Genomic DNA, 16936 nt, shown 5'->3' on the forward strand with positions numbered 1-16936 from the left:
AGAATAACCCCAAAAGAATTTTATCTGTGAAAGTTAAAGCCAGAAAGGTCATATTCACTCCCAGCTGGTGCAGCCGAACTGCAGCTCCTTACCTGTCCTGACTGCAGCTGCCTCGCTTGTGGGAGGTTTAAATATTAAGTAAGACGAAGTTTTGTGCCAGCAGCTGACAGAAAAAAATGTCTAAGCAGAATACATGACTTTAAGACTGTTAACCATGAGAAAGTGCAGTGCAGCTTTGTGTCAAGCTGAATGCACATTTTGTCTTTGTTTTGTGTTGCAGGTACTCAGCAGGTGTGTAAAGAGCACACCTGGAGCCATAGTAAAAGTAAATTCCACTTCTTCCTAATGAGTTTAGAAGCAAACTCTACTGCTTTCTGAAATATTTTACAGTTTCTGAGCTAATGAAAAAAAATGGGTTTTCTTTGTTTGATGAAAAATAAGATCATCCATCTTTCTTAATGCAGTTCCATTAAATGGTGACATTTGGTAGCTTCATATCACCACCTGTAGCACCAGTGTTTTATGCCAATATGGCTGATAAGCCTGAGGATCACCCTGACTAAAGACATACATACATTAAGTGCCAAATTAAATTGCCAGCCATAAAAGATGTTGGGAAGTCAAAACACAGAATATATACAGAATAACAAAAAGAAACATCCCTCATAACTTTCATTGACAATGCTCTGAAAGATAAAGCCACAGATGACAGAGTCACACCACCGTATAGTTTTGCTTGAATGCAGCTGTCGGTCTGTATTTGAAGAGACAGCCCATTGTGTCACATAGCAGGACAGCCACCTGGGGGTTGCGCTCATCTTCAGCTGGCTATGGGAGCCAAAGATCATGGCTCAACTCAAACAACCACAAACACAAACACTATCTTAAGGACATATCCCAGGCCCTGAACACACAGAGGATCACTGCTCATTCAGAACTTCTGACATTTCCCAGCAAGGAAACTATGAAAAAGAGGGGGGAGGGGGAAGTCACCCACTTGGAAAATGAAAGTAAAAAAAAAAAAATAATTTGAGCTGACCTCCAAAGTAAGCAAGTCTTGGAAAGTCTGGATCTTTGATACCAGGGATGATAATTGGTTGTCCTTTTCCACAACCCCGTTACCCGCCTGTGCATTTACAGAAAGGGCAAAGCAATCAGAGGGAAATTTGTGCTCTGTCACATGGAACACTGCAGATCAACAGCAGCACAGATGCCGGATCAGAGACCAAACTCAGAAGTCAAGCTGAACTGTTTTCACTTGTCTGCATTGCAGCATGTTTTCCGGTCCCCACAGTTTCTTTGTTTCAGAGTGGTATGAGACACGTTTGGATGAACAAGAAGCTTTGCCATGGCATGTCGGCCCATACACTGATGTTTGGAGTAAAGCTCTCCACATACTTTGATGTGTGACCTACATATATAATGGAAGAAAGTCAGAACAGCATAATGAATAGGCGAACACAAAAAAGATTTAATGGAGGCATGAACCTGACAAAAATGCAGCAGCGGTTCCACGTCAGGAGCAGATATAATGTTCTCCTGCAGGAAATGTCACAGACAGCGGCCTTGTGATTTCCTCTGGTTGGTGGGATTTAGAGAAAGATTTAGAGAACTGAACATGTGCAAAGGCAAAGAAAGACAGAATAAGTGGGAATGGTGAAGCGTGTTTAAAAGTCTAGCGGAAAGATGGAGTTAGATATGTGGAGATCCAGACAGTAGTATGGTGTTTACATTCTTCCTTCATGTTGCTGCCATCTTATCTATGCAGGGATTATCTGACGGACTGACAAAGACCCTCTCCATTCCCTCATGTCTCACCTCCTATTACTTCCCTACACTCGCAGGTCTTGCCAAGGGTAGAACAAACCAATTGTGTTTTACATCTGATGGTGTCATTAAAAGCTTTCTGACTGCAACTGGACTCTAAGTGATCCTCTTCTTTCACAGCTTCACATCTGCTTGATGCAAGGTCAGTTTCTAGCAATCCTTTTACCCACAGAGAGCTCATGTTTCTTTTCTTTGGCACATCTTTATCTCTTGTTTAATACTTTATATGTGTGTTATTAGTTAAGGTTTACCTTAAATTATGTTTTCTATCCTTGTAATAACAATCTGTCTTTTATTTATTCCATGCAGCTGTTTTAATGTTTATACAAGGTTAAATATATCATTTTGTTTGTTCCCGAAACATTATTGGAAATCCTGGTGGAAGGTATGCATTTTTTTATTCAAGTTAATGACTGAAAAGATGTGCACATAATAAAGAATATATATTTTAGTACTCCAGGTGCTCTGTGCATTGCACAACAGTCATAAAGTGCATTGGTAATGATTAAGGGGTCCCTTCACAACCAACTTTAGGACAGACACAAGTGCACTTCCTGACCATGGCCACCACTAAAAGTGAACTTAAGTAAACAATGTGACATTAAAACAAACAAACAAAAACAAAACAAGCAAAAAACCTACTGAACTATAGCAGTTTTCAGACGTTTGCACCCTCCAATAATGTTAGGAGGTCCAATAATGTCCTCTTGGGTTTCTTTGCTGGACCAGCTATTTCCAGTGTGTATCCATCCAGTTTGATGATATCCAGTTGCTGGTGTGTAGTGTATAGGGAAAACGCACGCAACGCTCAAGCCTGAACTAAGCTGTGAAGTGTGGTTTCTCAGCCTCAGAATGCTGCAGGGCAATGACGACTACAGGAATGTATGTAATGAATGCCAGCGTGCCATTAGACAAGTCAGAAACCAAGAGTTCTAAGATCAGAAACTTGTGTAATAATGCTTTAAGTCCAGCTCGAATGGTTTGGTTTGTTTCGAGTGTTGGTATGTGGCCATCCATACACAGGAAGTAGTGGGCCGAAGATTATAAGTCAGCATCATCGCCACATTATAATACAGTTTGTTTATTTTATTTATTTATTCTTATTTATTTTAAACACAATTGTTGTCAAACTCTGTCATTGGAACTAGAGGTTTTGTAATATACTAGTAAAGATAAATACAATGATATTGAAAGAATGATTGAGTGATACTGTGTTAAAATATGTATAATCCTGTGATTTCACCACAGTACATGAAATTAAAACAATGATTGCTAACTGAGATTTTTCAGTTCAGATAAGTGATGGGGTGTTATCAGATACTTGAGTAACAACCAGCAGCAGAAGTTCTGTCACAACCATCTGACTACTGCATGTAAAACTGGCCCTGGGGAACATTAAAGTATGAACTTGCTATATTTTCTATGTTGAATGTGACTAAATTACCAAAGGAAAGAAGAGCGACAACGAGAGAGAAAGAGAGAGAGTGCCAGAGTATGACTGAATGATTTCAGCCAATAGATTCTGTCATCTGCAAAACTGCAGGCTTTTCAAAACTGCCACAGAGGCTCACAAGACAATATAATACATATCATTTTGAAAAAAAAAGCTAGTTAGACTAATCTTAAATTAACCTGGCTCCATATTGCAGTCAGAAGGTGTCACTATAGGCTACCTTTATGCAAGGTTATGATTTAAAAATGTCTTTAAGAAGCAAAAACAAGCTAAAGCACACAGAAAATTGAGCGTAAAAAAGCATATATGGAAACTAATGACGTATTCAATATGCAAATTCTTTATTTTGTTTCAGTTTACTTTGGGTACTTTTATTTTAGTTATCTTTGCAGAGTACATATTGTCTGAATTAGCCAAGAGAAGGTTTTTTCACTTGTACATATTTCTGCCAGCAGTGCACCTCCCAATTCTTTTGCTCTCCCTAATTCCAAACTGTATACACTCTAAAACACTCAATAATGTCTCTGACCTTGTACCAACTGAATAGCTGATACCAGGAGTTACATTTCCTGCAAATTTCCCTTCAAAAGACCCAGACTGGAGCTTTTGATGCTTTAAATTTGCTAGAAAATTGAGAAATTGAGAGGAAACACACAAGGATGGAGTTGTGAGAATCACAATTTAAAAACATTTTTTTGACACGAAACTACTGATCCTTTGACAAAGCAACAAGAGCAAAGAAAAAAAAAAGAATGGAAAAAGAAGCAATATATCCAAAGACAAGAATATTCAGTGCAATTCTGCAGCTCTGTGGTCAAATCAATATTCTATCTCCTGTTAGAACCATGTGGAAGAAAAAGGTCCACTGAAACAGAGTGCTTTGTGTTATTTTCTGTTACTTTGAGATGACAAAAGAATGTGAGAGTAAAGGAAGAAGGCAGAAAAAAGTATCGATTCTTTTCTGACATAAAAAGTTTGCCCATCAAAAGTTGCTGCTCCTTCATTTTTCATGACAGAAGTGGAAGTACTAATAGCACATCTGTCAAACCTGCATCCCAATACAAAGAAAAATAAATGAAGGAAATAAATGACAGAAAAATAGAGCGCTTGCTTTAGCTCTCCTGTCCCTCACCCACCCATCAAACACTCGAGCTTTTTTATACTTCTGCTGTTTTCACCACTCTCCCACTCCTGTCTCCCCCCACCACCACTCGCACATACATGCACTCACACATACCTCCCACCACCTTCCCCCTGCTGCTCTGATTGCGGCGGAGACCTGGCAGACCGGCACATCAGAGAGAGGAAGCTCTGTCAGTGGGTGCTGCTTGGATGGTTCATGTGGGTGGATTGCAATCAGGCCTACCTCCAGCACAAATACAAGAGCTACATTACACAAAAAGACAGTAAGGCTGAAAAAGGAAGAGGAGAAGAATAAAAAGAAACGGCCAGTGCTCAGAGTCTAAACATCAGATGTTGCTGCATGTTCTTATAGTGCAGAGTAGGAAGACTTAGCAGTCCCACAGTGAGGTTGCTGTGTGGGTGATGATGTTTGTGTTTATGTGAGGTGCAGGATGCCTTTGAGTATTTCAAGGCTATGACAAAAAGGAAATGTAATCATACATCTCCATTCAGATGTTCAGGGCACCTGTTTAGAGTTTTATTTCAAAATCTTTTTGCAAAACTATTAATTCCTGAGTCCCCTGTGTGCAGACAATATAAAGTAAGCTTCAAAGCAGGATATGGAATGCACACATTTATGGACTTTTAATATTTAAAAAAAGTCATATCAAAATAACATTGTGAGCTTGGGCTATTGGAAGGCTGAGGTGTACAGATACTTGAGGAGGTCCAACCACCATCAAAACATGCCTACCACCCTAAAATGTACAGATATTTTTTTTAACAAATACAGAAATCTCCAAGTCACAACACAGATTCCCAGCTGAACTTAAAGTCTGGAATTAGACCATTGAGACATTTAAATGTGCTCCCTAGAATTGGCTTTATTGGCTGCATAGGCTCATACAAACATTAGCAGACACTCCAGTCTTTGGAGCTTCTTTAATGTCAATCTTGGCCTTTCACTTCTCTGATAACTACCCCTCCTGCCTGGTGTGTGGGTTTTGGTGGTCTGTCCTTTTTCGCAGGTTTATTGTTTTTCATTTTTCAATAATGGACTCAATTCTGCTCTGGTGCATATTCATAGTTTTTGTTAGATAACTCATCCCTCTTATGTGGTCCCACAGAGTTTTATCCCTGGTCAGTCTGGAGAGTTTCCTTGTCTACATTGTGCTGCATGCTTTGAGGTGTTGCAAACATTGTGGATTTTAAAAGGTGTAAATATACTGAGGTCTTATCATACTAAACTTAAGTGCACACATATGCAAACCTTAATTCATTATGTGACTTCTGAAGATAAGTGATCACACCATGTAGCAGATTTTCACTTAGCTGTTTTCTTGCCCTTTTTAAATCAGTCATCTTAAGCTTCCTTTGTTTTCTCCTTCTAGAATCTAAAGTATACCAACCAGTTGCCCTTACATGACCTGTTTTCTGTTGAATTTATTTAAGCTCCATACTAATTGAATTACAGACTGAGAACTAACTTTAGCAATGAGTGACTTGCGTGCTGCACTTCTGAAAAAGTCAATATGTAATCTGCTGTTGTCGCCACCCAACCTATTTAAAACTTTTAGAAAATAAAGAATATTCTTGACATTGATTTCCCCCAATCCCTGATAGTAACTAATCTAACATGCATCTTTAATAATAATAATGATGGTTATTGACTCCACTGTGTCGTGTTTGTGTTAATTAGTGGTATTCCCAAACTATTAACTTTGTAAGTATAACATCATTATTGATGACTTCACCAAGCAAATTTGTAGCAAAGACTTAAGATAGATTTGACTGGGACCCTAGAATGGATTATGGTGATACTAAACAGATGGATGGATGGATATCCCCCCCAACTAAGAGTTTGATAAAGTTGGATAAGCTACCGAAATATTTTGTCTAAGTCTGCTTTTTTTCTCCCCTCATACAAAACTAAAACATTTGGTAGCCATGTCATGTAGGCAGAATCATCTGTCAAAGCTCTGAAAGCTCTCCATGGTAATGTCCTGTACTCTTTGGTATTTTATAGTGAGAGAAAAAAAAAAAAAAAAAACAATTATTTGACTGCAGAGACTCGTGAAGGAAACACTGAGCTGAAGCACTTTGAAAGCCTGTCACCTAACTCACACCCTCACTCACATTCACTCCTCTTTCACATTTGTCCTCATCTCAGCCCTAAAGCCTGGGCGATTTTCTGACTTTTTCTCTCGGTCTCTGCTTCTGTTCCTCAGTCCTTTTCTTCCTGTTATCTTTGCTGTCTTTCATTCTCTAGCTCCTGCCCACCACCTTTATCCGCTGTGCTTTTCCTCTCCCCCCTCTTGCTCTTTTCCCCTCTGATTGCCTACGCATTCATTCTTATACGCTTGCCTGCTCACTAATGACCGTGGCAGGTGTTCTCCCAGGTGCTGGAACAGAATGGCCTGGACTGAGCCTTTAAAAGCCCTGGCATCAGCACCTAAGCAGCCCTCCCCCCTGTAGAAATGACTATCTCTCAAAACCCTTTGCACTGAAAAACTTTAAAACTACTATACGCACTCTTGATGTTTCACATCCAGTGACAAAATTACATTCCTGGACCAGCAAAAAGTCCTTCTCTTGGCCTTAAGCTTGAGAAGAGCTGCTTCTGTTGGCTCTTGAATTTGGTGTCCATTTGACAACTTGCCAAAACACTAATACACATACCCCAACAAATACAATCTAATAGGGTCACACAACGAGGAAAGATGACACAGCAGTGTGTGGTCGACCAGTCTGCACCGATGAATGGGTGAGAAGAGAATGCAGCATTGTGGTCAGACTGTGGGCAGGCCACCCTCTTTGGTTTGCTTTTCAATCAATCAGTAAGTTATTTCTAAGTAGCTCCAGGATGACTTTCACCTACTCTCAATGGATGACCTGTATTTTAAGGTAAACCCAGTCATCCTTTGTCTCCCACTGGGCTGGCTTCATTTCCACCACTTACTGAGCATAGCTGCTTAGGAAAGCTTTTACTCAAGCTTAATGTTTACCTTTAGTGCATAGAAACAGCATATAAGCTTCCATATATACCATATATAAGTGTATAAGCTTAAAGTTCCAGTGTGTGACCTTTACTGGAGAAATACAGAATAATATCTAAAACTGTTCTATCATTCTTGCATTTTATATGTTGAAATGTTGCTGTTCTTATATTTTTCTGCAACATGTTGCTCCACTATGTGAATGCATCAGATCACAAGCAACACACTGAGCAATGGCTTGAGAGGAAACATTTTGTAGAGGAAATATGTGAGTTGTAGAATGACATTTTTTTTAGTCTATAATTTACATCCTATGCCCTGGGCTTTTAAGGTGTGAGATAAGCATTGTGACATTTGATTCAGACAACATAAGTAGCCATTATTACTTGTACTCCCTTCGACTTTGCCAGAAGGTGCAATCCACAAGCTTCCAGAAGGATTAGAAAGCTGCAATCTATTAGAAATACACCAAGAAAAACAAAACAAAACAGAAAAAAAAACAAAAACAAGTTTTGAGGTGAGAAGAACTGCAGAAGTATACAGATAAGAAAGTTTCAATGCTCTTACCTACAGGAGACACGGGTTTGACCTCTACATCGAATCTGTGCTCTACCATAATGGTACCCATGCCAATTTAAACTTTCTGTTTCTAGTTGTTGCTTGGTTGGGTTTAAACAAAACAGACAATCCTACTTAAAATTGGGAATAAAATAAATAAAAGCATGATGCAATGATTTGCATCAACAGTATTATAGAGCTTTAACCTGCATGGTGAACTTTGCTTACAGAATTTGTAGACAGTTATATGTAAAGTCCTTAACCTCTGCTCATCTTTCATTCTGAGGGACCTGCTTCTCTAAGGTACTCTTTTTTTTAAAATACCTAATCATGTTACCGACCTGTTGCTAATTAACCTACTAGCTATAAACATGTTCCTCCAGCAGGGCTGCATGGTAGTTACTGGTTTGACTATGTGTGGGACCTTTGAGTAAGTTTTCATGTTCTAACTGTAGATATGTGGGTTCTCTGCAGATACTCCTGCTTACTCCAGCTTTTGTCACCTCTTCACAACTTGAGATATGCTGTTGCAGATGACCTACTTTTAACTTTTGATACGTTTTCTATGTTCTACTGCGCTCAAACTATTGGTTTGACAATGGTTTACTTTAAGTTACAGGACAACTTATGTATAACAGAAAGTTTTAGATTAAAATTGATCTTTTACGAAGGACAGAGTAAAATAAATAAATAATTTGGAACTAAATATACCTAAATTTATGAACTATAACATTTTTGCAACTTTTGTCAAGTCCTGCATGGGATGATGCAGAGAGAAAGCCTTGGGTTTCAGTTTGAGCAATCACCCTCTTCTCTCCCTGTAGTTTCAACCTGCACAGAAAGACATGAGTGTGTTGCCTGCAACACATCCCCAGAGACCTGATTCTCAGCAGGTGGATGATGGGACTTTTAAAGGGGCAAATTAAACAGCCACAGAGGGGGAGACTTTACAGATAGGGAAACTGCTTCAGTACTGGAACAACAGAAGATGACCAGTCACCAGAGAGTTTATATTTACCACAAAATACCAAATGTTCATGTCATAGGTCTTGCAGACAGTGGGGTGTGTTGAACAGAAATATAGAGGCGCAATACTAGTTCCACTGATCCACAGCATGAGTATATTTTCCATTTATACTGCTTATTTCCTAGAACCGCTCTAGGTGTTTCACTGACTAATTGTAAAAGATGCTTCATTTGTTGCAATTGGAACATTGCAATAGAGGTCAGGTATTTGCTGTACCTGAAAAAAGAATGAATAAATATATATATATATATATATATATATATATATATATATATATATATATATATATATATATATATATTATAATGATTTTTTTCTGTTGACTGAAAACTCTTAAATTCAAGGGTCAGTCATGGCAGAATGTATCCTGAAAACTAAACAAGCTTTACCAAAAATCACAGATAAATATGGTATGCTACATCGGTCTGAGCTACTGTACACCAATAACCTTACAGGCGATTCCTGTAGAGTTCTTGTTTGTGGTAAATTGAAGAAAAACTTGTCATAAAAGCATAGAATCCGAGGGCATCGAGGACATTTTGAAGCAGTGCCTTCATACTGTGACATTGTGAGCTGTATCGTGCAGTGATGTCGACATGCTTTGACTTGATAATTTTGAAATGAAAAACTAAAATTCTGAAAACTAGTTTTAAAAGAAAAGCACAAGCGTTAAGTCCACCAGTCTTTAAGGTTTAATGATCTTACATTTTTCCTGTTTATATGGAATTGAGTGACATAATTTCCTGGTCTTGGTCAGGGAGCTGCACTTTTGATGAGGAAAAATGAGGGTCATGAAAGAGTACAGACAGCTGAGCTCACAGCTGGAATAAAACAAACAAACCCAATGTGAAAAATGCAACAGTCTAACAGCTAGTTTGGATGTTTAAGGGACACACAGGTGGTTCTGGGATATAAACAAAGTTCTTTTGATGCAGAAAAAGATTGGTTATTTTTATAACAACAAAAGAAATGAGTTATTTTCAATTTGGTTGCGCTCCTCTGTTTTTTGAGAAAGGTTTTGTGTAGCGGCAAATGAGCATAGGGCTACAGACCCTCCTCTCTGCTTAGCTGAACAGGTTGTATAATGTTCTCATTGATTTAAGCCTTGGCTTTACAAATGACACCTCTGCTCTGGTCTGGGGGTAGGAGGATCTACTTCATTTAGCCTTATAGTTCACAATAAGCTGAGGATGTGTGTTTGAGGGTAAAAAAACAACATTTAATTGGTGTGCTTGAGTATATAGTGTATGTGTGGCTGTTTGTGTACCCTTACTGTAGATGAATGTGTGTATTCTTCCTACATGTCATTACCAGGACAGGATGGAAGATGCCTTTTTTTTTCAGGACAAAGAGAACAGCTTCACGGAGCTGAAGAGAACAACGCGACCAGAGTGAAAACAAATGAAAACCCTCGTAAGTCAACATCTCTCCTCTGAAACCAGACAAGTAGGACATGCAGACAAAGGGTGCATTGATATTGACGGTGACACACGGGTGGCAGCTGTACACATCATGTCATTCAGTTGTAGCGGCTGTGAAAGGAGACTTTGTCAGACAAGTCGAGGCTGGTGACGGGCTCTCATCTTGTGTAGAAATGTATCATAAAATAAAGCAAGTTGTTAAGAGGAAAAAAAGCTGGTTTTGGTTATTTTAAAATATTCAGAATTGTTTCTATTTTGAAATACAGTGCAACACAAACTTGTCAACTAAATGAAAATAATGTTGGATTAGTTCAGATGAAACAAGTAGATTTATTTTTGGCCTGCTAACTGTTTTTTACCTTCTGGGATCTTAGAACTTCTTTCATATATATTGCGTGATTGGAGGCTTTTTGATATGCGAAATAGATTAATATATGTCTCGTCCATCAGTGTTATTATATGTTTGCAACAAGAAAATTTGATGCACAAGTATAAGAAATATTTAGTTTTTTTTAAAGAAAATCTTCTAATTTTTGTGCTGCTTTTGTTCATATTATTATTTGTACAATATTTAAAATCAAGGCATGTTGTAGCTAACATTTCACATGGCTAATACAAAGACCATAGTAGATGCTAAAAGAAAACAAGTTTAAAGGAAAATGGTGAAATTGGTGGCCCAGGTAATGTACAAAAAAACTGTTTATGTGTTTATTCTGTTATGTCCACCAGGTTCAGGCTATATGAATTTTCTAGGAGCAGAAACAGCTGACTGCAGTCAGTCATGTGACAATACCGGCTATGACAGAACTTACTTGTATGAGACATTCTTCTCATTGACGCACATCAGCCCATTTTTGAAGAAAGGCAGAATAATTAGAAGCAGCACTAAAAGATTTGACAATATTTGTTTGCTTTTCCCATAAACCTTTTCTATTAAGCTGCCGCAAAATATGCAACAAATTATTTGGGTAAAAGTTTTGTTTAAGTCACATCTTGGGAATTGTGCACTGAAGAGTTCAGGTGAGTGTGTTTAGGAGCTGTGCCACAGGCCACTCCATTAAGTTTTATTAAGACTTGACTGTGCACTGGTACTCAAACAAACAGGAGGCTGCCTTTCTTCACTTTTGGGCCATTTTCATGTCAAGAAAAAAAAAAAACTAAACCAGGGCATTAATTTGAACAAGAACTGCATATACAAGCAATGTTCAGTGTACACAGAAAAATATGTCTTACTATACTATCCAAATAAGCGACGGTTACACTGTGCATATGACATTTGGCCAATATTTTTCTTATTTAGGGTGCAATGCTTTATAGAAAGGAAGATGGGGGTCAATCCAAGTTGATATAAAGCAATATATTTGATATTACATATTTTATTACAGATTTTTCAACTGCTTGAAAACCTAAACATTGCAGAACTCCTAAAATACTTCTGCAACAATGCAGGAGTTCATGAAAAATATTCCAAGCCATTTACTTAAATGCTGGATATATACTGAATACACTGTCCATGCTACTTGCCCCCCCCCCCCCCCTTTTTTTTAAATGCAGACCACAGGTTTTTCAGCTCCTTATTCTCAAATGTGTGCATCGTTTAGTGCACAAATCTGTTTTCAGTAAATAACATAGATATTCATAATGCAAACATCAGCAACAGCTACTCCATTTTGCAGATTCATTGCAGAATATCATGGCCTTAACTATAGCCTATGTTTTTGTGAAAATGTTGTAAAATCAGTCTTGGAAAATGAGTGTGAGAACACATGATTTGCAGTTAATGGTTCAAAACATGCAAAAATATCACTGTGGCTCGACAACAACAATGAATTGGCGCACTGTGTTGGGTGAGCATATTAAGTGTGTTGTCATTAGCAACATACACAATACCCTCTCTTTTATACACTTAACATATTTGCTTGAAGTTGTAGAATAAATTTTTGATTTAAAAAGAATGCCCCTCAATCATATAAAGAATGGAAATTGCACTGTTACAGACTGTTTCTTAACGACAGTAATATTCTGGTTTAGATCACACAGTCCCATGGAGAATCTGCAGCTTGTCATCTGTGAAGTGTGATGCAACTGTACAGCAACTCTATGGCCCAGAGCTCATAGTCCTTGCACTACCAAACCTACTTTCCAGCACAGTGGGCTGAAAATACCAACAGCCTTTCACTGAACACTTACATCACCCCTACAGGCAGAGCAAGTACATGGGTTCACACACTGTCTCCAGTGATATAGTTTCACAAAATAATCCAGGGGAATAACAGATATCTACCTATTTATTTGTCTATTTTCTGTTGGACTACCTTTAGCTATGATTACATCACACATTCACAGCGATGGCATGTCATATATTTCCATCTAGAGTAGCAGTAATATTTATTGCCAAGATCTTGTACTGATGATGGAAGATTCAAACGACTTACATCACATAGATCCACAATGGGATAGAAAAGCTGATCTTATTTTTAGGCTCATACCATTGTTGAACCTAGACTTGATGAATTGAAGCAACAAAATAAAAAATCTTTTGAATGCGTTTCATTCTTAAAAGGGTATGATTCAACTTTATCCTTCCAGGTTCTAATCATGTGTTGGATAGTTCCTAACTCAAATATAAGAAGTTCAATCAAACAATTTAGTTTTTTTGCTTGCTTTATGTAGACAAACTCCTCTGAAAAAAGTAGTTTTTTTCATAACCAGAGGGTGTCTTCCAACATTAAGTAATAATAGACTACTCACTATACCCGAAAATCGAAATCTAAACGTACCTTTACTGCAACCATAGGCATGTATGAAGCTGGATTTTCTCTTATGGAGGTAATTTCAGGGTTAACCCTACATTTTCACCATGGTGATTTAAGCTAAGATAACCTGCTCTGGACCAGGTTATGTTCTAGATAAGAGATCAGTGAGTATAAAAGCAACACATCCTGATCAATCAGTTCTCTTGGAAAATGCCCTGCCCATTCTTAGAAAATCCTGTCCATGCTGGTGCATATCGTTAGGAGTGTTTCGGAGAGAAAGAGTTTTTAGGGACAGAAGCAATCCTTTTGATGTCCCAGATGACAACCTGTACAAAAGGTACAGATGTTCATCGGATGAACTTTGCTACATTTGTCAGTTGATGGACTGCAAACAATGTAAAATTAATTCTTTGTGTATGCAGCTGAATACAGTGAGGACTACAAAAAAAGAAACTCCTATACATTGTACATTATCAAACAAATCAGACCTTTTGAATAACATGTTCCCCTCCTCGCCAAAGATGGCAGCGCATCAAGAATTACTAGAGAATAAAATAAGGCGAATGAAGAAGAAAACTCGCTCACCTGATTGTTAATGAAGCACAACTTCTGTTTCCACCACATAAACAAAACAATGGTCTTGGGTTGAACTTTAACCTTCTTCTTCCGCGTCTGACCATGAGCCATCCCACAAGAATGTTTTGGTTGTGTTTACCCATAATGCCCTGCATTTTACCTGCAATTCCCTTTCTTTTGTAGTCCGCTCCTGTATTTGGTTAACTTGAAACGGACTGAGAGCTACATTTGTAGTCAAATTTGCTTCTTTGATCTGCATCAGAGTTCATTAGCACATTCATCTGTCCCAAATCGTATCTGACTTTCCAAACAAACAATCAAGGATTGGAATCAGATGGGTTGGTATGAATGCACCCTAAAACCTCAGTGGTTTAACAAACTACGTGAAATCTCCCAGTATTTTTATCAGGGGTGAAAAAGAAGCTCTTCTGGATGAGAACAACATGTCTTCAAGAAAGTAAAGAAATGTGGTATCAAAGAAAATGAGTGAGAACAAATATCCAGTAATTCTATTGTGAAAGACATTTCTTGGATCCGTTTCAAAGATCTTAAAAAAAAAAAAAAAAAAAAATCTCACTTTGAAGCATTTGTTTTCATGATATCAAACTTGCACGAAGTCATATGATGGCCAGTGTACGTCATAAAAAAATCTAATAATAGAGGTGGTAATATTCCAAGAAACACTCAATTCCTTATATGAAAGTGGTGAATTCATGAGAGAATAAAAAAGTCCATTCACAAAGAAAAGCCTGTGCTAACATAAAACTCTGCGTCTGCATTTCTTCATTCAGAAAATCTGATGAAAGCAACAGTGAAAAGGGATTGTCATCATGCTGCTTTGTTGCTCCTAAAGTTTGTCTAATTAACAAAAAAACTAAAAAGTCTTTGTATTGTCAGAAATCATCTTTGGTTTAAAAGTTAATCAAAGCAGTGGCACACAACTGTCTTTGAAACGTTCAGGTTTACGCCCTAATATTTTTTTCTGTTAGATTTTAGTGATTAAGTCTCCAAAAACATTTAATCAGATTCTGTTTATGATCCCCCAAAGTCATAAAAATGTTATAAACATGTAATGAATAACTTTTGCACTTACAGAAACAGACACGTTCATGAGCTGGCACTCATCTTTTATGGGCTTTCTCCTGAACACATTCTGACCCTGACCAAAACCTGAGTTTATAAAATCAGTTCAATCCCCTTTTCAACGCTATTAAACAAAGTCTTTCCCCATTAGCAAATGTTACAGTGCTGTTAAAGCTAAAATGCTAATAAATGACTTATAAATTATTTCATCACAGTAATAAACTGGTTCAGTTTTTTTTTTTTTTAACAAGACGCTTCTTCTGATTGGACTATGCAGTTTAAAATGGATGGATGGATGTTTCTTCTGATTTTAGTTCATGCTGGAAGAGTACTAAAAAAAGATTTGGGTAAAACATGAAAAAATTCTGTTCAATATCCAACACAGCAGGAAAAGTAACAGTTATACACAACAGCCCAAGTGTTATAAAAATATAACCAAATAAAATTTTAAAAATAAAATATCACAAAAAAACTATCCTGCCTCAAAATGAGGATATTTTTGTTATGAGTACTGTGTGTGTGATGTCTGCATGCTAACACCACACATCATGCCTATTGCTCCTGAGGGTCATTCATAAGCTAAAGTAGGTAAGAGGTTGTTCAGAAAAACAAATAATCTGTTCAAATGTATTTTCAACTCTATCCCATTATTTCAAAGGCTATTGTCACAATTTATAAATATTAACCGCAACAAAGTGAGAACATACAAAGTAGAGAAGGCTTTTCTCCTAACTGCTTACCTGTAATAGAGACATGTTACTGAGGTCCAGTCTGAAAAGGTAGTTTCTGCAATAAGAAGACAAGAAAAGGATGCATGTGAGTAACTTTCCCCTCACTGAGATCACTGTTAATATCCTCAAATGCCAAAAATCTGCCAATGGAACAAGTCAAATTTGTCTTGGTAAGATTTCTTGAAATAAGACAATATATGCCAGCCTTACAAGATCTTGAAATTAGCTGGAAAAACTCAATTTTACTGGTATTTTTAATTTTTTTTCTTTTTGTCTCATAACAAGATTGTGTTGCTCAAAACTAGCATGTGAACATGCATACTAGTGCAGAATGACATCTTTCACAACCCCCCCCCTCAAATTCAAAGCTTAACTTGGTCCAGCGAGGCCTCAGCAGAGCACTTTAGAAGCTTCATTATCCAGAAACCTCACAGAATGAGTGAGTCAGAAAGGGTATCACATTCTCAGTAATATGCTCCACAGGGTAAAAAGCAGGGTGGATTTACAGTTTCTTACCTGGCACCCACAATGAGCTCATTCCTAGTCAGGTCAAGGGTGAGCTGTGAGTAGTCTCTCACACTAGGGTTTGAGAAAGAGGAAATCCACGGGCTGAGAGCTATAAGAAAGACAGAGAGAGAGAGAGAGAGAGAGGGGTTAGCAGGGGCTAAATTACATCAAGCATAAAAGCTGTGACATTTAGAGAAAACATTGTTTAGTTTACTGATGCACAGAAAAACCTCTCTTATTAGGTGGTTTATGCATAAGTGGGGACACATAAACATAACATGGTTGAATGATCTAAAGAAAAGCAAGAGTAATTTATGTTCCTATTGGAGCTTATTTTAATTTTTTATCATCATTGGACAGGCAACATCTTGGTTTAGATCATCTCATCTGACCAGTGAAATAATCATCAGGAAAGTGGTTAAAATAGTACAATAACCAGTGAACCACACTGTGATGGTGTCTCCTACAGAGAGACAAAGCTGTCCGGGCTTCATCAGGCACAACAACCCTGATATAACCAGACGTTCGGACAAACCGATCCCCGTGTGGTCCGTGAAGCCGAATACTCAGCACTGTTTGAGATGGGTATTTACAAATTGAAGTTTTAAAGCACCAGAGCAGAGGGGCTGCTTTGGACAGCTTTTTATTTTACACTGAATATTGTAGGAAAAGAGCACTTTCTCCTCAATCGTCCTGTTACCCCGCATGCAGAACTAAACAGATTTTTTTTTTTTTTTTTTAACTAAACAGATTTTACTGCATGGAAGTTTAAGCAGCATAAAGTGATTTGCAATATTTCCCAAGCTGTACACAGGATCACAGCAGAAGTGGACTTGGGTTTCTTTCACCAGCTTAAAAGATGTGCTAGGGCCCCCCCCG

The 16936-nt window shown here is 37.8% G+C and overlaps 1 protein-coding gene across 7 annotated transcripts in view; it reads right to left on the bottom strand.

The window, feature by feature from the left end:
* sema5ba (sema domain, seven thrombospondin repeats (type 1 and type 1-like), transmembrane domain (TM) and short cytoplasmic domain, (semaphorin) 5Ba) overlaps positions 1-16936 on the bottom strand; it is a 193478-nt gene that overhangs the window by 82215 nt on the left and 94327 nt on the right. For all 7 annotated transcript variants that reach the window (XM_042002779.1, XM_042002774.1, XM_042002776.1 and 4 more), the window contains 2 exons: positions 16067-16166; positions 15560-15605 (listed from right to left, as the gene is read on the bottom strand). In XM_042002779.1, the coding sequence (XP_041858713.1) occupies positions 15560-15605; positions 16067-16166 (146 nt within the window). The remainder of the gene's footprint in view (positions 1-15559; positions 15606-16066; positions 16167-16936) is intronic.

This window comes from Melanotaenia boesemani, chromosome 12 (genome assembly GCF_017639745.1).
Source record: "Melanotaenia boesemani isolate fMelBoe1 chromosome 12, fMelBoe1.pri, whole genome shotgun sequence".
Lineage (NCBI taxonomy): Eukaryota > Metazoa > Chordata > Actinopteri > Atheriniformes > Melanotaeniidae > Melanotaenia > Melanotaenia boesemani.